Raw genomic sequence first — 23,618 nt, 5'->3', positions numbered from 1 at the left:
GTGTCAAAATAGGAGAACATTTAGATGAACATTTGAAAAGGGCTTCACAAATGAAGAGAGGCTTAAGAAATTGTAGAAGAAATGTTGCGTATGTGCTTGGTTTCTTTCCTCCCTGCTTCCAAATATTTCCAGCATCCTCACTGATGCTCTGTCATGACTACAATTCCCCACTGTTCTCTTCTCTCATATGTGACGGTGCTAAGAACTCTTAATCGTATCATAATGAACCAGATGGGCTTTGATCCTCTCGTGTGCACCCTCCTGGCACCTGGTGTGAAATATCATTGCCTTTGATCAAAACCGGAGGCATGGAAAGAGAAGTGGGGTGGACAGGCATTTCGCTGCTGCTTTCCATCCCTTTTCAAGGTGAAAGGAGAAAAAGACCCTTTTGAGGTTCATGCACTTCCCACCACCCCACTATCTAACACTTAAGTCACCAAGTAGCCAGATTCGTTGGAGACTTAAACTAGGGCAGGTCAAAATCTCTGGATGTTTGCTTTTCCCATGACAATCTGAGGGCCGCTTTGGCTTGGTTCATGCTTCTTTGCCCCTTAACGGGGGCATCTACTCCTAGTTGCCCTTGTAGATGCTCTGGAGGTCAACCGTAACTCTTGTCTTCTTGCCCTAGGACAGATGAAGTGGCCATGATCATGACAAATCTCGAAAAAGCCAACCAGGTGAGCGATAGGCGGCCGTGGGCTGAAGGCCTTTTGGCTTGTCAGTGAAAATGACTTGAAGGTCTCAGGAAACGGAGGGTTGGTTCCCCTCCGAAGTTCTGATGGTTCTGATTCTCCTCTTTTCCAGAGAGCTGAGGCTGCCCAGAGGGAGGTGGAGAGCCTGCGGGAACAGCTTGCCACTGTAAACAGCTCCCTTCGCTTGGCTTGCTGTTCTCCCCAAGGACCAAGTGGGGTGAGGACCAGAAGGGGATCCTCATCGTCAGTCAAATGGGGAAAGCGGGCTCCCAGGGGAATTTCCAGAAGCACAAATCTTCCATTTCCAGACTCCTCCTCATTCTGCGAAGTCTGGGTTGCAGACCAGGCTAATCTAATGCTGAGGAACAATTTAGTTTGGGTGTTGGCTTCCAAGTCTTAAGCTAGGGGGTCTGGCCCATTTGCTGCTAGCGTCCTGTGTCTACCTTCAGTTTTAGAAGAGGAGCAGCTGATATGAAGTCTCCAGTTTGCTCTCCTGCTTGTTGAGAAAGCATCCTGTGAAGATAGGGATGATTCTAGTGAGGGTTTAGCCAGAAGCGAAGACCTCAAGCTGATTTGTTTTGGTGTGCAGACATGTGTCTTTCACAATGATGCATGAAACAGTCTGCCTGGAATTGACCCAAGAGGAAAAACAAACCAGGATGTAGTCCTTGTTCTTTCCAGCCAGAGAAATCCTCAGAATGAGTAGATCCTTCCTTTGAGATGCCTTCTTTCTGCAGGACAAAGTGAATTATTCTTTGTGCCCGGGTCCACGGCTAGAGGCCGCCTTGGCCGCCAAGGATCGGGAAATTCTTCGACTTCTCAAGGAAATTCAACACCTGCAAAACTCCATGCAAGAAATAGAAGATTCTTCAGCCAATCAAATTGCAGACCTGGAACGGCAGTTGGCAGCCAAAAGCGAGGCCATCGAAGTGGGTATCGTTTCCGTGGCATTTCCCCAAGAATCGGGGGTGGGGGTGGAATTAAATTGAATCCTTCCTCTTCCACCTCCCTAAGGTTAAAAGTGAAGGGAGTCGGATAAATTTTCCAAGGATTAAAATGGGATGGAAGGGTTTCCCATCTGTTTTAATCTTGGCCAAAGCACCCATTACCTACTTTGTCCCATCACTTTAGTGAAAGGTGAATGCAGGGTGTTGTGAATAGTTGTCACTGTCTATAACAGGGGTCTCCAACCTTGGCGACTTTAAGACTGGTGGGCTTCAACTCCCAGAGTTCCTCAGCCAGCTTTGCTGAAGTTGAAGTCCACCAGTCTTAAAGTTGCCAAGGTTGGAGACCCCTGGTCTATAACACACGCAACATTTTAATAATTTTTGAGCTGGGCTAAGCAAAAGGTGGAAGACGTGCCTTTCTTTTCGTCTTTGAGATTTGTTTCAGGCCGCAAACTTTTGCCTTTGAATCGGGATTTTTAAATGTTTCTCTGTCTTTGTGTCTCTCTCTTTGCGCTTGTGTGTCCTTTAGAAGTTGGAAGAAAAACTTCATGCTCAATCGGACTACGAAGAGATCAAGACAGAACTGAGGTAGGAGTCCGCCTTTCCTTGGGTTATATCGACGGTCCGTCTCTCTGTAGGAGCTCTTGGCCAGCCGTGCCTGTGGGGTGGGCAAGCTCCCCTCGTGTGCAAAGCTCCATTTGCACGAATGGAGCCTTGTGCACAAGTGCTCTCGGCTCTCAAGCACTCTCCAACCGCGTGCAAAGCTCCATTCGCACAAGCACAAAGGGAGCTGGGTGTGCGCACCGGCCACTCGCACACCCCACACGCCCCTGTGCCATGCCAGGCCACCAAGCTGGTAAGGTTGGGGACCCCTGGGGTAGATGGATGTGTTTCTCTCTCAGTGCTTGGGACGGCCTGCAGAAGTGACCCAAGCTTTGCACGTGAGATTTGGGGTGGATGGAGAAGACGAGTGGCAGGCCACAAGGGAACGCCCTTCCCTGCTTTATATCTTCCAACATAGCTTGGCAGAAGAACCGGGCACTCGGGCCCTGTCCGGAGGCTCTTTTTAGCTCCTCATTTCCCCACCCCCACTTTTTTTTTCTTCTGCAGCATTTTGAAAGCAATGAAGCTGGCCTCCTCCGATTGCAACCTGTCCCAGGTAAGTTGGAAGCCTTCCCGACAGGTGCACACCCACGCCTTAGCTTCAGCCTCGATCAGGTTATTCTGCAGTGGGCACTGGCTCTGTTCTGTTTTTGAAAAGTGTTTGCTGGCCGTCAGAGGTCCAGAGAGCTGAGATCAGGATTATCTAGCATGGGAAATCAGCACTTTGAGAAACTTCCCATCCATTGAAATACAGTACCTTCCCTGGCTTCTGAATATTTCTGGGCATGGTGCATGGAAGGGAAAGGAAAGGAAAGGAAAGGAAGGAGGAAGGGAAGGGAAGGGGAAGGGAAGGGGAAGGGAAGGAAGGAAAGGAAGGAAAAGGAAGGGAAGGAAGGAAGGAAGGAAGGAAGGAAGGAAGGAAGGAAGGAAGGAAGGAAGGAAGGAAGGAAGGAAGGAAGGAAGGAAGGAAGGAAGGAGGAAGGAAAGAAAGAAGGAAGGAAGGGAAAGAAGGAAGGAAGGAAGGGAAGGAAAGAAAGAAAGGGAAGGGAAGGGGAAGGGAAGGAAGGGGAAGGAAGGAAGGGGAAGGAAGGAAGGAAGGAAGGAAGGAAGGAAGGAAGGAAGGAAGGAAGGAAGGAAGGAAGGAAGGAAGGAAGGAAGGAAGGAAGGAAGGAAGACCACTAGGACTTCTAGGGTCTTCTTCTCAGGTGGATCCTGTCATTAAGAATTGGGAAGAATTTTGCCTGCACTCTGCCCACTTCAGAAGTATTTTCAGTGGATACAGACAGAATAAATAATCCCTGATGTTTTGGTGAGAAAGATCTCTCTCCTTCCTGGATCATTTTTTTTACATTTAAACTCTTTGAATCCACCAGGCTTCCCGTTCCTGGATTGGTAGTTTTTGAGCCTTGGTTTATTTCTTGCATTTACCCCCTGCTACTCCACCAGATGGACCTCCGAGTGGCGAAGAACAGGAAATTCACAGCAGAAATAGGAAAGCGGTGCCCGATCCGATGGCTGAACTAATTGCCCCATTTTTAGGGTTGACTGGAACAAGTTGCCATTTTAATGGAGTTATTTTTGTTGCTGGTCCTTGTGCCACGCATGAGAGTATTTTTGGTTGACGGGCGCCTAGGGTGGCAAGGGATAGAAAGTCAGGGCACCCCTTAAAACAAAAACGGAGGAAAAGAAGGCACTGCAGAGGCTAATTCTCACTCTTTCCCCTCTTGTTTGGTCTTTTATTTAGAGGATCTCAAAACCCTCCGACACGCTTTTTCTGGGAAAAGATTCCTTCTACGCATCTCGGAAGTTCCTCTTGGAAAAACCAAACCTCACCACCAATCCTGGTAGGATGGCGAACGGATTGAGGGGGGATAAAGGTGTGTCAATGCCAATACCCTTGTTGGGATTATTTTTTGGGTTAAGGGGATGGACTAGAACTGCGTTTCTTCAACCTCAGCAGCTCTCAGACCGGGGGACTCCAACACCCAGGATTCCCCAACCAGCCAGGCAGGAATTTGGACCTGCAGTCCTTGGCACAGGCGGATCATCCATTAGAATGGTGGAAGCGGCAGGTGGGACGGTTTAAGGCAGGGGCCTTCTCGGTAATTTTAGAGCAGTGTTTCTCCACGTTGGCAACCTGAAGATCAGTGGAATTCAACTCCCAGAATTCCCCAGCCGGCCATGTTGAAGTCCACAGATTTTCAGGTTGCCAACGTGGAGAAACACTAAATCTAAATCCTAGGAGACTTTCCAAGATATGTGTTGGACTTCAACTCCCAACACTCCCGGGGGATTATCCACCACTCTATCCGCTTATTCCTCTTCCATAAATCATTCCAATTGGCTAAAGGAGCCATAAAAATGCCTTCCATAAACGAACAATGTTTCTTCCTTGGAAAAATCATGGGTGAGCATCTGAGAGGGGTCCACTTCCTTCCTCTGGCTTTCCCAGGCTGTCCCCTGGATCTCCAGATCCCATCCTCCCCAGCGGGCATGGTCCAGGGAAGCTATAGTTGGTGCGTGTGTGTGTTCCTCTCTCTTTGTTCTCTAGAGGAGGATCCCTCGGAAGACGAGTCGGTGAAGGACTCCTTGGGCCCCGAGCAACCTTACCCATCCCCCCAGCAGCTCCTGCCCCCGCCCAGGGAAGACTCCACCTCCCCTCCGCTCCTCCAGCCCCTGCTGGCCCCCACGGTGGCTCCAGAGGTACTGGGGACTGGCAGCTGGGTCTTCGGGGCCAGGGTGTTGGCGAACCCCCAGCGTGACTTTCCTCTCTCCCCACACAGATGGGGCCCCCAGGTTACAAGAGCGAGAACAGCAACGCGGGCAGCTTCCCCTCCGCCTTCTACGCCGCCAAAGGGCTGGTGCTGCCCGCGAACCCCAACGACGGGAGCCCCCCGAGTGACCAGTCGGAAGGCAGCAATCCCAGCTCAGCCGACGAGGAGCAACTGGACACGGCCGAGATTGCTTTCCAGGTGAAGGAACAGCTGCTGAAGCACAACATCGGCCAACGCGTCTTCGGACATTACGTCCTGGGCCTCTCGCAGGGCTCGGTCAGCGAGATCCTGGCCCGGCCCAAGCCTTGGCGCAAGCTGACCGTCAAAGGGAAAGAGCCCTTCATCAAGATGAAGCAGTTCCTCTCGGACGAGCAGAACGTCCTAGCGCTGAGAACGATTCAGGTGCGCCAGAGAGGTGAGTGGTTCACGGCGGGGAACCTGGGTGGGGTGCTGGATGTCACATCCTCCTCCTCCTCCTCTTCTTCTTCCTGCTTTGAACTCAAACTTCTCCCTCCCTTCCCAACTTCTCTGTGGTTTCTTAAGCAAAGACCAACCAGTTGAGGTAAGTCACCCGCGGTCTTGGTCTTTTCCCTCCTCCTTGCGGATGCTTCGGAGTGAGCTCCTTGTGGCCTGGCCTGGATCTCTTCAAGGCCGCGTGTATTCTGTGGGCTCAAGAACAATCGTATGATCAAAACTGAGCCAGGCTCAAAGATGTGATACAACTGGCTCCTCTGCAAATTGAGTTTTAATTAAGATAATACTGCTACCCACTAATCGACTTGAAGTAGGATACAGCTCGATTTTGGAGCCCCACGAAATGCACACAGCAAATCTGGGAGGTTGGCCCAACCAAACGTGTCCTTTGAGAAGCTTGATTGGGAGTTCGAGTCAACCCATTGGAGCTGCCAACAGGACATCGTTCACAGCTCCAGTTTTCAAGACCTCCAGACCAGTCCCACCACACAATTCAGAACCGGAATGGCTTCCGTTTCTGGGGGAAGGTTGCAACTCAACAAGTCCAACTTGGCCTGCAGAATCTCCCACGGCCAGCCCTGGCATTTCAGAGAGGGCTGGGAATCTCTTCGGTCTCAGGGAGGCCACCTTTTGTATCTTAGACCCACCAATCTGTCTGTCAGATTGTCGGTCTGTCTGTCAGGGTCTCACCATGGTAGCAACCAAACGTTGCTTTCTCCAAGGAGAGAGGTCTATGTTTGCAAGGATTCTGTTATAGTATTTATCATTTATGGGAGAGTTTGAAGCTTTAAGGAGATTATTTCCTAGGTGGCCTCCATGGCATGTGGACCACTGTTGCAACTGCATCCTATCTGAAGCCCTGGAGAGCCACCAGAGGTTCTACAGAAGGAGATGGACCAAGGTTCTGCCCCAAGTATGATCTGGGCATCAGTCTTGGTAGCAGATTCTTAGTGAAAGATAAGAATTGTTCCGGGATTATTAGGTTTTTTTTCCTTTCCTGCTGTCTCCCATTCCTCAACCCGAGACCCAGATTCCCTCCCTAACCACAAGAGATGTTTCTTCAGACAGGACCTTCTGAAGGAAAAAGAGGATCACGAGTGTCTGTAGGTGATTCCTTGACTTTAGGCGAGTACAGCTACTCCAGATCCAATGACGGTCTCCGCTCTTCTGTCTATTTGATCAGGAAGCATTACGCCGAGGATTAGGACTCCAGAAACCGGCTCAGACGACGCCATCAAGAGTATCTTGGAGCAGGCCAAGAAAGAGATTGAGTCCCAGAAAGGAGGTAAGGGGCCCGTGGGGATGGTAGAGGCCTTTGGGGGTACATTTTGGCCCTCTGAAATGGAAAATTAAGAGGCCGTCGCCCAGATAGGAAGGTGAGACTTGGTTGCTTTAAGTTCTTCTTAACTTTGGCCCTTGTGTAGTAGTGGCCCTAATCGGATGCATTTTTAAATCCTTCCTTCAATAAATCCTCATTTCTTCTCTCCATCTCAATGAAGTCAGGGGCAACCTTTAAATATTCTAAACATGGCAATAACTCCCTCCGTTTCCTTGGAATTAAAGTGTCATCTGCTGCCCTCTGCCGGTTCCTTTTAGGTAGGAATTCTGCAACCTGTCCTGGCTTGTCCTTAAGCCAAGGAAATCGTTCTGTGTCCAAGCAGAGGAGGGCCATAAAACCTCAAATAAAAGTTTGTGTGTGTGCGCGCCTGTGTGTCTGTGTGTCTGTGTGTGTCTGTGTGTGCACGCAAGCGCTCAAGGGAAGGATTCCCCTCCCAGTCAAAATTCTCTTAAATGCAAATTGACGTAATTGACACCTTTTTACTCCATTTGCGTAATTGACATCCCTACGTCATCGGCATCCATTCGCCAATGATTTCCATTGACTGAAATGATGTGAAAAGGTCAATTGCATCACGAGACGATTGAAGTCGGGGGTCTGGGCTGTTTTGAAGCCTGAAAAGATTGTCCACGGGATCTGAAGTTGGGTTGCAAGAGACCCAGGAGCAGAATGGTCTGGAGGCGGGTGGGGGGAGAAAAGGGTCCTATTTGACCCCAAGCGTCCCATGGCCCGTCCTAAGTCTCCATGTTGCTCCCTGTGCAGCAGACGACACAGAGCAGCTCCTCCTGGTTTGGGTTCACGATGGCTTGGTGGGACTCCATCCCATGTTCTTCTCTCTTTTGCCCTGCTCCATAGGGGAGGCCAAGAGCACCTCCGCGCCCCAGGCGGCCCCCAACGGCATCAGCACCAGCAGCTCCGAAGACGCCATCAAGAACATCCTGGAACAGGCCCGCCGTGAGATGCAAGCTCAGCAACAGGCCTTGCTTGAGATAGAATCCGGCAGCCCCGGCCAACCCATCTCCACGCCCCCTGCGGAGCCCTCCCCTCTGTCCACCTTCAGCCAGAACATCGTCCGTGCCTACATCAAGCAGGAAGAAGGGAGTGGGCTGGGCGGCAGCGGCGGCAGCAGCAGTGTGACCCAGGCCCCTCTGACGGTGCTCTCCCCTGCCGCCTTCGTGCAGAACATCATCCGCAAAGTCAAGTCAGAGATTGGGGACGCCGGCTCCTATTTTGACCAGCACTGGGCGTCCGACAGGAACCTCCTCAACCGGCCTTTCACCTCGGTGTCCCCCTCCCTCTCTTCCTCGTCCAGCTACTCCAGCATGGCCAACGGACGAGCGTGGCCACGTGGGGAACTGGGGGGACTCTGGCCCGAACGAGGAAGACTTGCCCACCTTGGAAGACGAACCCCATCGGGGGCTAGAAGTCAAGTCAGAAGCGGTGGGTTCAGATGCCCAAGGAAACGGGCGCTTGTCTTACTACCCGTCCTACGTGCCGAGGACTCTCAAGCCCACCGTCCCCCCGTTGACCCCAGAGCAGTACGAGATGTACATGTACAAGGAGGTGGACACCTTGGAACTCACACGGCAAGTCAAGGAGAAGTTGGCGAAGAACGGGATCTGCCAACGCATCTTTGGGGAGAAGGTAGCTCAATCGTCAGTCGCGAGGAAGCCGGGTTGGCTGGCTTGAGAAGGGAGGTCAGCAGGACAAGGTTGTGATCATGCAGAGATGGGCTAGATAAGATCTCCTCACCTTTCACCTGACCCTCTTTCTTAGCAAGGGGAAAAACTGCCAAGGAAAGAAAAATGATTGGTAGGGCGTTCCTTGTTTTTTTAAATATCGCTTGTGCTGGAGCAAACCAGACCTCCTCTTGGTCTGGTCCACTTGTTCCCCAGAGTGGCCAAACTGCAGTAGAAGGTGGAGACATGCCGATGTTCTCCTGCAGCTGACATTTTTGGAAGCCTGAGCTCTCTCCCCAGCCATGGTGGTGATTAATGGCCTTTGACACAGACCGTCCCCCTGGTCCCCTTGGAAATCCCCTTCCAAGTTGTGAGATCCCATTAGATCCCATTTCCAACCTCAAAGGCAGGAGCCGCACAATTATCCCGAGGAGTTGTGCTATCCAGGAACACCCCAATATAGAGAGACTGGGGGAGCGTGTGTAGTGTTGAGGGAGTACAAGGCAGACAAAATGTGTGAGAGAGATACGAGAGAAGGCAAGCTACGGAGAAATTGGAAATAAAATGAAAATGCTCTTGCTGGTGACGTGAAGGCTCTGATTCCTACATTATTTTTCCTAGACTGGCCCTGATTCCCAGCAAGCCCTGGACAGCTGCTTGATTAGAATCCATTTATTGCCTTGGCTGAATTTTATCTTTTTCCTTGAGGGAGATTTTTTTCCCCCTGAAGACTTTGAATGCTGAGCTCTGCACGTGGCTCAAATGGGCCCTTATCTTCTGGCCTTCGGGAAGCTGTTGAGATCCCTCCTTGTTTCGACAGCGGGTTGGAGCTCAGGCCTTCCTTCCTACACGCCTCCCATTCTCTTGTGTTTTCCCCCCTTGAGTGTTAGATTGTTTTTTGCATTCTTTCTGCCTGGCCTCTCGGCTTTATCAAGCCGAATCGAGATGTCAACATCCTCCCCTCTCCTTCAGGTGCTGGGGTTGTCGCAAGGCAGCGTGAGCGACATGTTGTCCAGGCCCAAACCGTGGAGCAAGCTCACCCAGAAGGGACGGGAACCGTTTATCCGGATGCAGCTCTGGCTCTCCGACCAGCTGGGCCAAAACATCAGCCAGCAGGCCAGCCTTCCTCAAGGTGGGCACCTCCATCCTTGGCTCTCACTTCATGCTTATCCTGGGCAGCCAAAGCAACCCCGTTGTCCACTCGTGAAACATTCCTATGCCTGTTTTAGTAGTTGCCATTAAAAAAAAGGGGGGGGGAGGAAATCTGAAAGAGCAGCTGAAATCGAAAGTACATTCCAACTCTTCTCTTTAAAAGACTGTAACTAAACTACCAGAGCTTTTGCCCATGAATGTATTTAATTGGAGAACGTGAATGATGACACCCAGGCCGTGAAGGTGCTCAATTGGAGAATCTGGTTTATGAGACACCCAGAGGGGAGGCGGGAACAGGGTCACAGGGGACTGTAAATTACATAAGTCAGAGTTGGCTTTATATAGGGCAGTGCCAGTATGTCGCCTCTAATAAATCTTTTGAAGTTTTTTGAAGTTTGGCTCGAGAATCATGATTTAATTAGAGCGATTGCTGGAATCCTGACACCCATAACCTTTGGCCACCCTTATTTATTGTTCTTCTGCAGTGCCTTTTAGCTATTTAAATCAGTTATGGTGCTATGAAGATGCCCTCACAAGGCCTTGGAGGTCTTCTCCAGTCCTGGAACTTATTGGAAAATAATCGTTTGCATTTGATCTCTTCCCTTCCTTCTTTTCCCCATTCACAGCCAGCCCCAGAGGGTCTCCGTCTTCTCCTTCCCCACCAGCCAGTCCTTCTGAGCAAGAGGAAAGCCCCCCAGAGCCCCCGAGTCTTGCCCTGGAAAGCAGCAAAGAAAACCAGCAGCCGGAAAGCAAAGCCGCCTCCTTGCTGGGTAGCAAGTTGTGCCCCAACCACAACTCTGTTGGCATCCAGGAGATCGTGGCCATGTCCCCTGAGTTGGACACCTACTGCATCACCAAGAAGGTCAAGGAAGTCTTGACCGACAACAACCTTGGTATGAAGCCACGGATGGCCCTGTTCCCAGGGGTCTTGGGTGGGGTCTTGGTCTAGGACGGAGGCCAAGAAGAAGTTCCCACCAAGAACTTGCTCAGATATTCTCCTGTCCAGAAATTTCAAGGATTGAGGACTTCATAGCCATTGGCTTTAATCTGAGCAATGCATATTTTGCTTCTCCTCTGCCAATTCAGTAGGGTGGAGATAACTAAATTAAAAAGGGTTGGGCAGAAGGAGGCCGTCTAATTAGAACACACGTTGGGGTCCAGCATCGAGGACGTACTAAAAGCTCTTGAGGGGTTTCTCCATTCCAGGGATATGGCTAATCGTATTTGTATTTCTGTAGCATGTTCCCAGACGGATTAAGATGGGAATTAGGTCAGGGACTGAGAAGGTGCTATCATTCCAGAGAAACAGGCAATAAACTGGAAGCTTAAATTGAGATCGCACCATTGTGGGTGGAGGCTGATTGCAGAATTTCTTCTCCTTATCAGCTGGAATTAGCGCCGCCGAGTAAAATTTTAACTCCTCCGGGACAAACTCGCGTCTGCTTCTCCCCAATCCTTTGGAAGAGGGAGAAAACATTTTCTGGTACTCCCTGGATGAAAGAACCCGTGGCAACAGCTGTGTGTGTAAAGTTAAAAGAAACAAAATATGACCCCCAAAGGGCCTTTCCTGCTGAAAATGGTGACTTTATCCTGGCCCCTCAACTGCAGCCTCCATTTTCCAATTTGTCTCCCTGCTTAGGTCAGCGCCTTTTCGGGGAGAGCATCCTGGGCCTGACGCAGGGCTCCGTCTCAGACCTCCTTTCCAGGCCCAAGCCTTGGCATAAACTCAGCCTTAAGGGAAGGGAACCGTTTGTCCGCATGCAGCTCTGGCTGAACGATCCTCACAACATTGACAAACTCCGGGACATGAAAAAGCTGGAAAAGAAAGGTGAGGAGTCCTCGTTCCTCACCCGCCGGGCTTGCAGTGGCAAAGGGAGAGGGGGTTGGGTGCAGAAGCCGGGCGTGGGGTGAGCTTCAGATCTCCTCTGGAGATACTATGCCCAAGTTGGCGGAACAAGACCCACCATAAATCTCTTGAAGATGATATCCTTTAAGTCAGGGCTCTCCAACCTTGGCCACTTGAAGACTTTGGACTTTGCTGGCTGAGGATCTCTGGGAGTTGAAGTCCACAAGTCTTAAAGTGGCCAAGGTTGGAGAGCCCTCCTTTTAAGTTGTTTAAGGGAAGGGTTCAAGAGCACAAGGTTGTGTCAACAACTTCCTTCTTGCTTGCCCAAAAAAGGATGCTGCTGACATAGGAATAATGTCAGGTTTCCAAGTGATGAAATCCATTTAAAAAAGAAAAAAGAACAAAGTCCATCTTCTATAATAATTTCTTTTATTTACAATAGCATCAAATTGGCAAAGTCTGTTGTAATTCCGGATCTGACTCAACCCGGGATTAGAAACAACCTCTAAAAGTCCCATTCCCCAACAGAGGCAAATCCACGTTTGCCTGGTGTCATCAGTCTCCACCTCCAGGTCTCAGCAGGGTCAGTTTTCGTTCCCACGGGAAGAAGAACCACCTAGCCTAAACAACTCCGACTATTTCCACTCCTCCCACCTTAGGAATGTGGCAAGCCCGAAACCCTCCCCCCATAATCAGCAAAGAGAAAGAAAGAAAAGGAATATATAAAAAGGCTAAATAAAATGGCTACCGGCCCTTGTGACTTTTTTGTGATGATGGGTCTACAAGGGATCTCACATCCTTCCAGGGTTAATTTCGGACTCATTCTGGCACTCGGTTGCTGGCCAGCAGACTAGGCTGTGATCTGTTCTTCCCTCCCTTGTTTTCCCGTGAGCAGCTACTGATTATAGCTGGTTCTTGACTTACAACAGTTCATTGAGTGACCAAAGTTACAACGGCACTGAAAAAAGTGAATTATGACCGGTTTTTTTGCATGTAAGTCCATGGTCACATGATCGAAATTCAGATGCTTGGCAACGGGCTCGTATTTATGACGATCACATGATCCCCTTTTGCGACGAGCAACATCCATGGGGAATCCAGATTCACTTAACAACCGTGGCAAAAAAGATTGTAAAACAGGGCAAAATTCACTTAACAAATGTTTCACTTAACAATAGAAAATTTGGGCTCCATTGTCGTCGGAAGTCGGGGATCCGTGGCAACTTCTCAAAACCCATGGCCTGATTGGGATTTAGAAAAATGAAGATGTGACTCCCCCTAACCCCCCCCAAAAAAAAACAACCCCAAGGCTTCCTCTGATTTTCTCCCGTCTGCAGCGTATCTGAAACGTCGTTACGGGCTGATCAGTGGTGGCTCCGACAGCGAGTCCCCCCACCCTCGTTCCGAGTGTCCCAGTCCCAGCCTTCAGCTGCAAGACCTCAGCCTCCTACAAATCAAGAAGCCAAGGGTGGTCTTGGCTCCGGAGGAGAAGGAGACCCTGAAGAGGGCCTACCAGCTGGAACCGTACCCCTCCCAGCAGACGATCGAGCTGCTCTCCTTCCAGCTCAACCTCAAGACCAACACGGTGATTAATTGGTTCCACAATTACAGGTAAACAGCAGGTCAACCCCACCTTGTGCCACCTCTCCTGTGTCAGACCCCAAGAACGGCACATGGAGTTACTTTAGTTTCCTTTCTTCTTCTTCTTCTTCACCTTTAGACAGAATCTTGCCAGACTAAAGCAACTAGTTGTAGAACTATAAATATACTCTGGGAAGTGCTAGGGAGGAGCTGTTATAACTCTCTCTGTGTCAATTCTTTGCCCTCTGGAAAGCAGCCCTTCTCGCCTGGGAATCCAGATTTCCTGGGTCTTTAAGGTTTGCACCAAGCAGACTTCCCTTTGTGTCAGATAGTTCATGACCGATGAAAGGTAGCACTACATACTGGTTAGGTGTGAACACAACCACAAAACCTTCTAGGCTACTCGAGTATTAATTTTGTGCTTTTGCATTTGCAATGTTGGCCTCGCCCTCAGATTTTTCTGCTCTTGATAAAGCCCACTAACTTTCAGGAAAAAAAAATAATTTTTTTTTCTACATCCCTATCATGGCTCTGTATGCAATCACCCACTTCTGCCTACTAAATGAAATCATTTTCTGGGTTCAAATGCAGAATCGGGGGACAACCCAGCAAAACACCAAGCTTGCCACGTTGCAAGAAAGTGGCCCACTGGTCTTTAACTGGAGGGGTTAATTGTGTTGTGGAAACCCAGTCCAGGAGTTGAGGCAACTCAAGAAGCTCTCGACCTCCTGAGCTACGTTAGCCTGGTGTCTGTCTTTCTCGTTGATGTTTTTTTTGGGGGGGGGGTCTCCTGTGGTTGCAAGAACCCCTGGCCTTTTTCCTCGGCAGGTCTCGGATGCGCCGAGAGATGCTGATGGAAGGCAGCCAGGACGACACAGACGCAGAGCAGAGCGTGACCCCCGCCGGCCCTTTGCTCAAGGGGGCCCAGCCCCAGAGCCCCAACTCAGAAGGGGAGGAGCAAAAGCCCACCTTCAGAAACGTGGAGTGCCAAGGAGAATGCAAAGCGCTGGTGGAAATCAAGGAGGAGCAGCTGGAAGCTGGTGACAAAGGCGACAGAGTCAGCAGTAGAGATTGTTGTTGTCCAGAAGGCGAGTTAGAGCCCGTATCTGCATCCAGCCCCACGGAAGACCCAGAAGAGCCTGGCTGCGTGGGCCCACACGAACCTCCCAGCCTCACCTGGGCCAGCACCCTACGTAGCAAGACACACCTGCCCGGGGCTCACAACTATTCCAGTTTCCATAACCCCGTGGAGACCGAAGGCTGCGAGAGGTCTCCCTCGGACCCCGTCAGCTTCAAATCCGCCTCCGAGTCCTCCCGTTGCAGCCTGGAAGTTTCTCTAACCTCTCCATCCGCCGCCTCCTCACCGGGACTCCTCATGTCCGTCTCCCCTGTCCCATCCTCCTCCGCTCCCATTTCCCCCTTGCCGGTGAGCGTGGCGGCCACCAGAGGGCAGAGTGCCAGCCCAGCCGCAGATACGGGCACCACGGCGCCACCCAGCGCCAAACTGACTACGAACACCCAGCGGCGGAAGGAGAAAGTGGCTAACCTCAACAGCATAATTCACCGGCTGGAAAGAGCCGCCAATCGCGAGGAGACTCTGGAGTGGGAATTTTGAAGGGCTGAACGGAAAAAAAGAAAATAATCAGAACCGAATACCTAAATAACGTTGTCCAGGTTCTAAACTCCACGGGACACGTGGACAAAAAAGCAGGGAGTCCTTAGCAGAGTGTATAGAAAAAAAACCAGATCTATAAATATATATATATATATATATATATATATATATATATATATATATATATATATATATAAAAACACACAAACACACATATTTTATTAATTTCATCAAGTCTAAGGAAGAGACAAAATCAGCTGCACTTTCTCGAACGCGAGAGATCGCTGCTCTTTCTTAGCTCCGAAGGTAACCTAAAACCGAATTTTGGGGGTTTTAAATGTGAAAACAGACACACAGGAACAAACTGAGAACACTTTTAGAAGGAAAAAATATTAAAATAATATTTATAGACCTCTTTTAGATATTTTAATAAAAGGAAACTTTGGAATTTATTAACAGCTCAAGCTGCTTTGATATTAAAAGATAAACTGTATCAGTTGTATCATTAAATGCCCACTGAAAGTCTTGTAGTTTGCCACTGGATGAGATTAAAGAGAAAAAAAAAATTAAAATAAATAAAAAAATAGGAACCTTGGCTCATTGATCCAAGCCATCAAGAAGCACTATGAGACTGACCAAAACGTTACTAAACTTGATTGGCAGACGCTGCGTTTGTCTGTAATACTTTCTTCTACTCCACCTGTCAAGAAACGTTTCTCTTGTAGTCCATGAAGACTCTAAATTTGGAACCTGCGGTGCCCTCTTGAGTCTGCTATTTAGTTTGAGTGGTATGTTTCCTTTTTGTCTTTCTTTCTTTTTGAGGCAACACAGAAAAAAAAGAGAGAGGTGTTGCATGCTATTGTGTGGAAATATGTTTTCAAGGGCCTTGTTGAACAAGAGGTACCCCGATGCCAGAGAATGACTTTCTCGCCTTTACAATCCCATCCAGAAAGGGTTTTTTTTTCCCCCACTTAAAAAGCATCCTTTAGTTTCAAAAAAGGTGCATTTGCTAAATGGAACCATCTGTTACGACTCTGGTTTCTGCCAGAGAAGACTTCCAAGCAGGGGCGTCCAACCTTGGCCACTTTAAAACTTGTGGAAATTCAACTTCCAAGCTGGCTGAGGAATTCTGGGAGTTGACGTCCACAAGTCTTAAAGGGGCCAAGGTTGGACACCCCTGCTTTAAAGAGAATTACGACACTTTTTTTTTTTTAAAAAAGCATGAAAATAGTCCCTGCCTGCTTAGTTCAACATTTCAGGTCTGGAGGAAAGCAGATATTTTGACACGTTTTTTTGACCCGGAGCAGTAAAACAGAATAGAAATGTTTTCCCCTTGGAGTAGCAGCAAATACATTTAATAATAATGGTATGAATTCACCACCCCACCCATGTTAATTCAAAGCTTGGGAGAAAAGGTGAAGATTAAATCCAGGCCCTCTTCCTCCTCTTCTCCGCTTCCCAAGGCCTTCTCTGGATCCCTCTTCCATGCCAGAAAGGAAGGAAGGAGGGAAATAGCCAGTCTGGGGAGGAAGCTGGTCCTGGATTATTTAAGTAATTCCCATCCACTTGACTTTTATCTCCAAACTAGGTGAAGAGCTGATGGGACTGTCTTCGACCTAGCAGGTTTCTTCCTTCGATGGAAGTCTCCCACCAGATGTTTTCATTATTTGAAGAGAAGAGACCCTAACGGTGGCCCTGTCTTCTTCTCCTGCTTTTAATGGAGTGATCTCCTCAAGCTTTTCACCCAGCCATTGATTTGTTCCCACAGATGCGATAAAAACCCTTTTGAATCTAATTTACAAACAGGGAAAGAGAAACCAGTTACCTCCCCCACACCCCAAAAATATATATGTTTGGCCTTCCCATTATGTGCATTTTTAAAATCAGAACTGAAAGTATTTTTATATATTTAATGTTCCTTATTTCACCCAGTTTGGTCTATCCGCCGAAAGAACCTGGAAATGTCATTTGCCTAGAAACCCCTGAACAAATTCAACTTCTATCTATCCAAATAAAATGTGGAGTGGGATCCAGGGATTCTTCTTCACCAAAGGCTCGAGATTAGTTTTAATGGGACAGGACTGTTCTTCTTCTTCTTTTTAACGAAGCACTTAAGTGTTGGTTCTCCACCCTTGAGAGAGACCGGTTGTATTCGAACCTGGCGAGGTGCGTCAGTTCCCCTTTTTCTAGGCACCTGTACTGTACTTTGAAACAATTTCTACAAGATTGACCGGAGTTTGTTAAATACTGAAAAAAAGGCCTATTACGTCCTGTAAAGAGCCGTTAAAAAAGGAAAATACAGAAATTCTATAACACCTCGGCCTGATGTCTCCCGTTTATTGCGCTCAAGGTTTGGGCCTCCGAGTTAACAGCTGCTTTTATCCACTCCTGTCCCGCAGAACGAATAAACTAAGCACATTTTCCAGGGAAAGCAGCTCTCCATTATAAACGGCGGCGGCCGAAGAGGTTCCTCTTCCAGGTAAGAAAATGCCTACAAGGGTTAGTTAGTTAGGCAAAGAGAAGATGGTGTTGCACCTTTGGAAGGAGGCGGCCGAAGTGTTTCAGTCCCTTCGTTTCTTGATTGTAAGAGTACACCCCGTTTATTGTATACACGGACCTCCTCACTGGATTCCCAACCCCCCAGCAACCCTGTGAGAGAGTTTAAGTTCCAAGAGGGTGACCCCCCGCCCACCCTATGGCCTTCGTGACTTCTGAGATCTCCCCCGATCTCGTCCCCCTTCTAACGGACAAGAATCTCGAACTGCACACCCACAATTCCTTTTACTGCACATCCACAATTCCTCCTCCTCCTTCAACTGAATTGGGTGGGGAGGAGCACCTGTCTTCCTGGAGAAGCCGTTGAGCCAAGCCCAACCCCTTCCACGGTCCTCCGGGGCTTCTGCAAACGGTCGTCCTCCTCTCTGCTCCGAGGACCGACTTGAAACGACCCTCTGTGCGTCCAGGGATCGAAAGAGGCTCCTGGCTCACTTCGGTTACTTTGCTTCCTGGGGCTGTGAGTGTTTCCAGAGGAAAACCCTTTTCCAGTTTCCAACAACATCTCGTCGCGATCCCTTAACGGTGGAGGCCTCCAGGAACTAGAAAGTTTGGCCTGGCGAGGAGGGGGGGGGGTTTGGAGGAATGTGAGCTGGCACCGGCCATGACTTTTCCATGAATCACAGAAGGGGGCTATCGGCAGACCAAAGTTTCCCGGAGTCTCATCTGCCAGACGGCCTTGCTGGGTTTTCCAAGAGTGGCTGAGCCTCAGGCGGTTCAGTTTTTCCAGGAAGCGCCTCTCCACCCCTGGGGGGTTTCAAAGGCTGCTCTCCTTCCCCTTCTGGCCCTCCAGCCAGGCCTTCTGCAACGCCACGATCTCCTGGCCGTACCAACCATGCAATTGGGAGAAACACACGCCACTCGGAGACGGTGGGCTGTCTGAGCTCAGCCCACCGGAGCTGCTCGGCAGTGACCGCCTACGAGGGGGCAATGGTGGCGGTTTGAGCCCTCCGTCGTAGCTCTTGGCCGTGCCATAAGAGTTTGCCTCTCTGCAAGCAGGAGACCAGCTGGCCGAGGCCTCCGAGTTATTCCATAAGGCACAGCCGTTCTCTTTCCCGGGGATGCCAACGGGCAGGGCTGGCTTCTCCCGCGGCAGGGCAGCCAGTTCCAAATTGGGAGCTGTTTTGTTTTTGCGATGCAGCAGCCGCTGCCGTCTCGGGCCCGGCTGGGCGCCCGGGACGGCCGCCTGCATCTCTTCCAGCTGCTTCTCCAGCTCTCTCACCACCAGGCGCAGGTAGTCGAAGCTGGCTCTGGAGAGCGCCTTGACCCAGCGCTCCAGGGCGGGCTGGCTCTCAGCCGCCAGCACGTAGGTGCGGGACTTGGGGCCGTCGAACCGGATGGCGAAGGCGAACTCCTCGCTGGCCTGGCACAGCTCCACCGTGCAGCCCTCCAGAACGATGACGCCCACGGGCTCTCGGCTCTCCCGCTCCTCAAAGTAGAAGAGCATGTTCCCCCTCAGCACGAACCAGCGCCGGTGGTAGGCCGTGTTCCGCTCGCCCTTCTTGTGCAGGAAGCCGACGTGGTCGGCCGGGGAGGCGCAGGTGGCGTAGAAGGAGAGGCTCCTTTCATTCAGCTTCATGGTGGGCGTCCCTGGGAAGGAGCGAGAAAGAGGAGTGGGTCCCGGCAGCCATCTTGGATGCCAAGGGCCACTTGGGGCCTTACCAGTCTCAAAATGGCGACATCTATTGCAGTGTTTCTCTGCCATGGCCAGTTTAAGGTGTCTGGACTTCAACTCCCAGAATTCCCCAGCCAGCTCTGCTGGCTGGGGAATTCTGGGAGTTGAAGTCCAGCTCCCAGATTCTCCCTTGTCATCAAATAAACCTCCACAAAGGTGGATTTATCAAAGCCAAGGAAGTTTACCACAGAGCCCTGTTTGGCGTAATGCTTAAGGTGCTGGGCCTAGAAACTGGGAGACGGTGAATTCTAGTCCTGCCTTAGCCACGAAAGCCGGCTGGGTGACTTTGGGCCAGTCCCTCTCTGCCAGCCCAACCCATCTCATAGGGCGATGCAGGAAGAGGAAGGAGAGTTCTATACAGTATGTCCGCCACCTGAAGAGGAATAAAGGCAAATAAATAAATGCAGGGCCCTGGGTCCATCTGAGGGCAGTGACGTCCTCAGGACCAAGAGGGGAAACGGCGGCTCCATCAAATCTGACAAGCAAGCAAAGCAGAGCCCCCTGGCCAGCTAGTTCCCCTCTTCAGACCATTTTAAAAGGACGAAGCGGACAGACGACAGAAATCAACACGGCCGGAGTTGCTCATCAGGTCTGACCGCTCCTGCCCATACGGAACCGAGTCATTCTCCTTGCCACCCACATTTATCCTCTTCCAAAGTTAACAGCTGCCAACTTCATTGTTTGGAAGGAAACCACCCGGTTGACAGTTGCAACACGTGCCTGGCACCGAGGCGCCTGCAGGACCGAAAACACACACACTGCCAACGCCGTACCTGCCTCTGAAGCCCCAGCGGCCGAGATCGTGTCTCCCACCAACAAGCTAAGATGGCAACCCTTCAAAATCTGGCAAGGAGGTGGCCTTTCCGTGGCCGCCTGTGTTTTCGGGGAGTTTGTTGGGCACCATCTGGTTCCCAGCACTGCTCAAGGAAAGGCCCGGTGGAAGAATATTGTGGGCACAGCAGTCACGATTGGGTCACGTGGGTCGGTGGTGGTGGAGCCAATCCAGAAGAAGGGGTGCAACAAACCAGGATAGGTGAGAGCTGGTTGGCAGAGCCCACCTCCGCCTGCAAATCTCAGAAGTCCATGGTTTTTTGGGGTGGGGGGTAGGGAAAGAAGGTGCTGCCACTGGCCTTCCTAGGAGGTGTGTGTGTAGGGGGGTCCCAGTTCTCCTTCTTAAAACTCAGCTGGAAAGAACCAGGAAAGGCACCAGCTGCAAAAGAGAATTTTGCTGGGAGAGACGTGGGAAGGAGGCCAAAATCTTGAATTTGGGGTCCTCCCTTCCCGGTGGTCACCTACCTGGCCCCAGGTGTGCAATTCTGCGGCCTAATTTACACCCCCCACCCCCCAGGAAGGGCGTCCTGTTTGGTGTGCCTGCTGCGAAAATAACGGGCCTCTCTGGATGGGGGTTTTCTCCAACTTCTCTCTTTCCTTTAGCAAGTCATATCACAGCACCCCAAGTTCTCCATCCCAATGTCTTTGGCCACGTTCTGAGTTGGGTCCGGCGGCTGGAAATGGGAGAAAATCAAAGGCAGCTCAGAGGAGTGGGCGGCGGGGGGGGGAGGGTCCCCTTAATTCTACTTCTAGGTGGCCTTTGGGTATCCACTGGCATCCCTCTCCCGCACCTGGACAAAAATCACTGCGAGGAGGAACGAGAGAGGAGGGAGACCTGGAAAGGCCAGACCTGGGGGAACCAGCTGCCCCCCCAATCTGGGGCGGTGGGCAAAAGCAGAGCCCTCCTCAACTCCTCCCCCTCCCCTTCCCTTCCGTGCCCAGCATGGAGCTGCCCTCTGGGGGCAGACGGGGGCGGGGGGTCTTTTCTGCAGAAATCATCCCACCCCCACGCCTGGACCTTCCGGAGGGGCTCTCCCAGCCGCTTCCCCCGACCAAGGCTCGCTGGGCTGGGGGAAGGCTCGCGGGGTCGAGCGCCTTCCTAGCCCAGCCCTCTTCTTTTGCAAGGGGGGCTTCGGGGCTGAGCAGACCCTCCGCTGGGCGCCCCGGAGTCCCCGCGGGGCTGGCTGGAAAGGGACCGGGATCCCCCCGCACTCACCTGCCCGCCTCCGCGGGGGCTCCTCCGGCGGCTTCAGCGCCCCGCGCGCCGCTTCCCTTTGTCCCGGGCGCCGCCTCCTCCGGCTCTTCCAGCGCTGGGAAGGGGGAGGCTGGGCTGGCTTCGCCTCTGGCCGCCCCCGGCCTTCCGGTTCCTTCCAGGCAGGCTTGGAAAGGCCCCTGCCCTGCCCCGGGCTGGCCGCTTGGAGAAGCCGCGGAGCCCCCGGGCTGGCGTCCCCTTCTCCCTCGCCCGCCGCCTTTCAAACGCCCTCCGCGGAAATCTCTCGGCAGGCGCTCACCTGTGGGCCCAAAGGTGGTTGGTTGGTTGTTTTTTCCCCTTCCCAAGAGGCACCTGGACTTTCCGGTTTTTAAGAGATTAACAGAGGTGGAAGGGAGCTTGTAAGGTCATCTAGTCAAACCCCCTGCCCAAGCAGGAGACCCTACCTACACCATTTCTGACACATGGCGGTCCCAATTTCTTCTTCCAGATTATTATTATTGTTGTTGTTGTTGTTATTATTATTATTACTATTATTTTAACATACCATAAATCCATTCCATTTCAATCGTGTGTCGATTAGGTACATATTTCATGTGCTTAACAATTACTAATAATATTCTTCTTAACAGTATAACCATATAATAATAATCACGTTCCCATATATATAAGTAATATTCAGTATATCTATTATACTAGTTTCTCTTATTGCTTTACAATGACGTCTAATCCCTTTTTAATTAATTTTATTTTCTAGCCATTGATAAAACAAGTCCCATACTATGTAATATCCAGATTCTTCTTTTTCTTTAATTTCTAATGTTAATCTATTCATTTCTGCACATTCAAATATTTTTTTAATTATTTTTCCTTCTATCGGTATCTTATCACTTTTCCAGTTTTGAGCAAATATGATTCTAGCCGCTGTTAATACATGTATAAGTATAAGTAAGTATGTTGTTTTTCTTTACTATAAAGTCCAGTCTCTTCTTGAAAGCCTCCAGGGATGAAGCTCACACAATTTCTGTTCTTTGAAGGCGTTTCGCTTCTCATCCGAGAAGCTTCTTCAGTTCTCAGTTCAGTTCTTTTTTCGCGCCGAAGAAGCTTCTTGGATGAGAAGTGAAACGTCTTCCAAGAAAAACCAGGAAGTCCAGTTGCCTCTTGGAAAAAAAAAAAAAGCACCTTTGGGACAAATGTGACCTGGATGGTGGAGCATCTCCCTAAACCAGGGCTCTCCAACCTTGGCCACTTGAAGACTTGTGGACTTCAACTCCCAGAATTCCTCAGCCAGCTGGCTGAGGAACTCTGGGAATTGAAGTCCACAAGTCCTAAAGTTGCCAAGGTTACAGACTAGCCCTTGAATGGGCTCAAGCTAGTTATCGATCCGGCCACTAGATGGCGCTTGAGCCACATGGATTCATTTGCAAGGACACTTAAGAGCAAAAGGCCAAAGGCATTAAGAGCAGATTTGCAATATACTGTGTATGTTTAATATATTTAATAATTTTGCAATTTATATCCTTTAAATATATATACTCCTTTAAATATATATATATATTCTTTTGAATATATATATATTTAAAGGAGTATGCAAAATCCTTCAAAGCAGGCTTATCAAACGACAGAGTGTGCCTTGACGAGCATTGTAAGCCTCCCATACTTAAAACTGGCCTAAATTGAGAAAGATTGGCTTAAAAGACCCCATAAAGACTAGAGAAAACAAAGCGACAGATAGCAATTTCCCTGCAGTTGGTTTTTTGGTGTGTGTGAGTGTGTGTCTGTGTCTGTTGTGTTGCGTGTTTTAACCAAGTCCCATTTAGTCTCATCCAGCATATGGAACCAGAATCTGATTTTTCCCCCCTTAAACCCAACTGCAATTGTCCAATGCATTAAGGTTGGCCAGAGTTTTTGAGAGTTTCTTCATTGAATTCAGTGAATAACTGAGCCATTAACCTGCCCAGCAATCAGGCCAACCGCGTGAACAAGAGGACACCAAGAAATGTGACTTCCGTCCTGCCTTCAGAAGATGCAGGCAGCGCCTTTGTTTAAGGCGACCCATCTTACGAAGGCCGGTTCCCGGGTTAAACAGAGCTCTTAATTTTCATCCCGGTGCCATTAAAATAAAAGAAAGGCGAAGAGCTTTGGAAGAGCGGGCTCTGCTGCCCTCATTTTAGGTTATTTTTAAATGACTTTCTGGCTCCTTGGACAAACAGCAAAAATGAAGTTGGCCCTGTCTTTGATGGCTTCAAGGGGGGCTTGGACTTTGCAACGGAGCGGGCTGTAGGGCGGGGGGGGGGGGCCAACCTTGGCAACTTTAAGACCTGTGGAATCCAAACAGCCAGAATTCTGGGAGTTGAAGACCCCAAACTCAAAAGTGGCCAAGGTTGGAGCCCCCTCCTGCAGGAGCCTGGCCTTCCCAAGCTGAGGACCCTTCCCTTGGAAGAGGGGGAGGAGAGGACACGGCTTGATATCCTCCCTCTCCCCCCTCCGCAGAGGGCGCTGACTGCGTGGCTTTGGCTTCGGGAAGAGAGTGCGAGTCCTGTGCCTCCTGCTCCGCTTTACCCCTCCCTCCCCCTCCAAGGACCCCGGCCTGACCCTCCTCCGCCCGCATCCGTCCCGAGGCTTCGCACGTTCGCTTAGGGCCGCG

The 23,618-nt window shown here is 50.4% G+C and overlaps 2 protein-coding genes across 4 annotated transcripts in view; one reads left to right on the top strand and one right to left on the bottom strand.

The window, feature by feature from the left end:
- The window catches only part of CUX2 (cut like homeobox 2), a 76,897-nt gene extending 59,880 nt beyond the window's left edge, over nucleotides 1-17,017 (top strand). The window contains 16 exon segments of the mRNA XM_087942911.1: nucleotides 629-677; nucleotides 805-909; nucleotides 1,430-1,621; nucleotides 2,169-2,227; nucleotides 2,750-2,798; nucleotides 3,987-4,086; nucleotides 4,794-4,945; nucleotides 5,026-5,431; nucleotides 6,674-6,775; nucleotides 7,685-8,205; nucleotides 8,207-8,473; nucleotides 9,481-9,640; nucleotides 10,287-10,553; nucleotides 11,300-11,488; nucleotides 12,844-13,117; nucleotides 13,916-17,017. Coding sequence (XP_087799037.1) covers nucleotides 629-677; nucleotides 805-909; nucleotides 1,430-1,621; nucleotides 2,169-2,227; nucleotides 2,750-2,798; nucleotides 3,987-4,086; nucleotides 4,794-4,945; nucleotides 5,026-5,431; nucleotides 6,674-6,775; nucleotides 7,685-8,205; nucleotides 8,207-8,473; nucleotides 9,481-9,640; nucleotides 10,287-10,553; nucleotides 11,300-11,488; nucleotides 12,844-13,117; nucleotides 13,916-14,702 — 3,679 coding nt within the window. The 3' untranslated portion in view covers nucleotides 14,703-17,017.
- Nucleotides 16,599-21,296, bottom strand: PHETA1 (PH domain containing endocytic trafficking adaptor 1). Of its 3 annotated transcripts, XM_087942912.1 has the most exons (3): nucleotides 20,978-21,154; nucleotides 19,704-20,435; nucleotides 16,599-18,845 (listed from the first exon to the last, which is right to left on the bottom strand). In XM_087942912.1, exon 3 carries the CDS (start codon nucleotides 18,832-18,834, stop codon nucleotides 18,013-18,015), a length of 822 nt encoding a protein of 273 aa, XP_087799038.1. In that variant the 5' UTR covers nucleotides 18,835-18,845; nucleotides 19,704-20,435; nucleotides 20,978-21,154; the 3' UTR covers nucleotides 16,599-18,012. The 3 variants fall into 3 exon arrangements, with proteins under 3 accessions (XP_087799038.1, XP_087799039.1, XP_026546432.1); XM_087942913.1 differs by lacking the exons at nucleotides 19,704-20,435; nucleotides 20,978-21,154 and adding an exon at nucleotides 21,273-21,296; XM_026690647.2 differs by lacking the exon at nucleotides 19,704-20,435 and having other exon boundaries at nucleotides 20,978-21,152.
- Nucleotides 21,297-23,618: the final 2,322 nt, after the last annotated feature.

The sequence above is a fragment of the Notechis scutatus genome, chromosome 13 (assembly GCF_049901735.1).
Source record: "Notechis scutatus isolate UNSWTSFEM ecotype Mainland chromosome 13, rNotScu1.2, whole genome shotgun sequence".
NCBI classification, from domain to species: domain Eukaryota; kingdom Metazoa; phylum Chordata; class Lepidosauria; order Squamata; family Elapidae; genus Notechis; species Notechis scutatus.
This window is presented reverse-complemented; position numbering and strand designations above follow the sequence as displayed.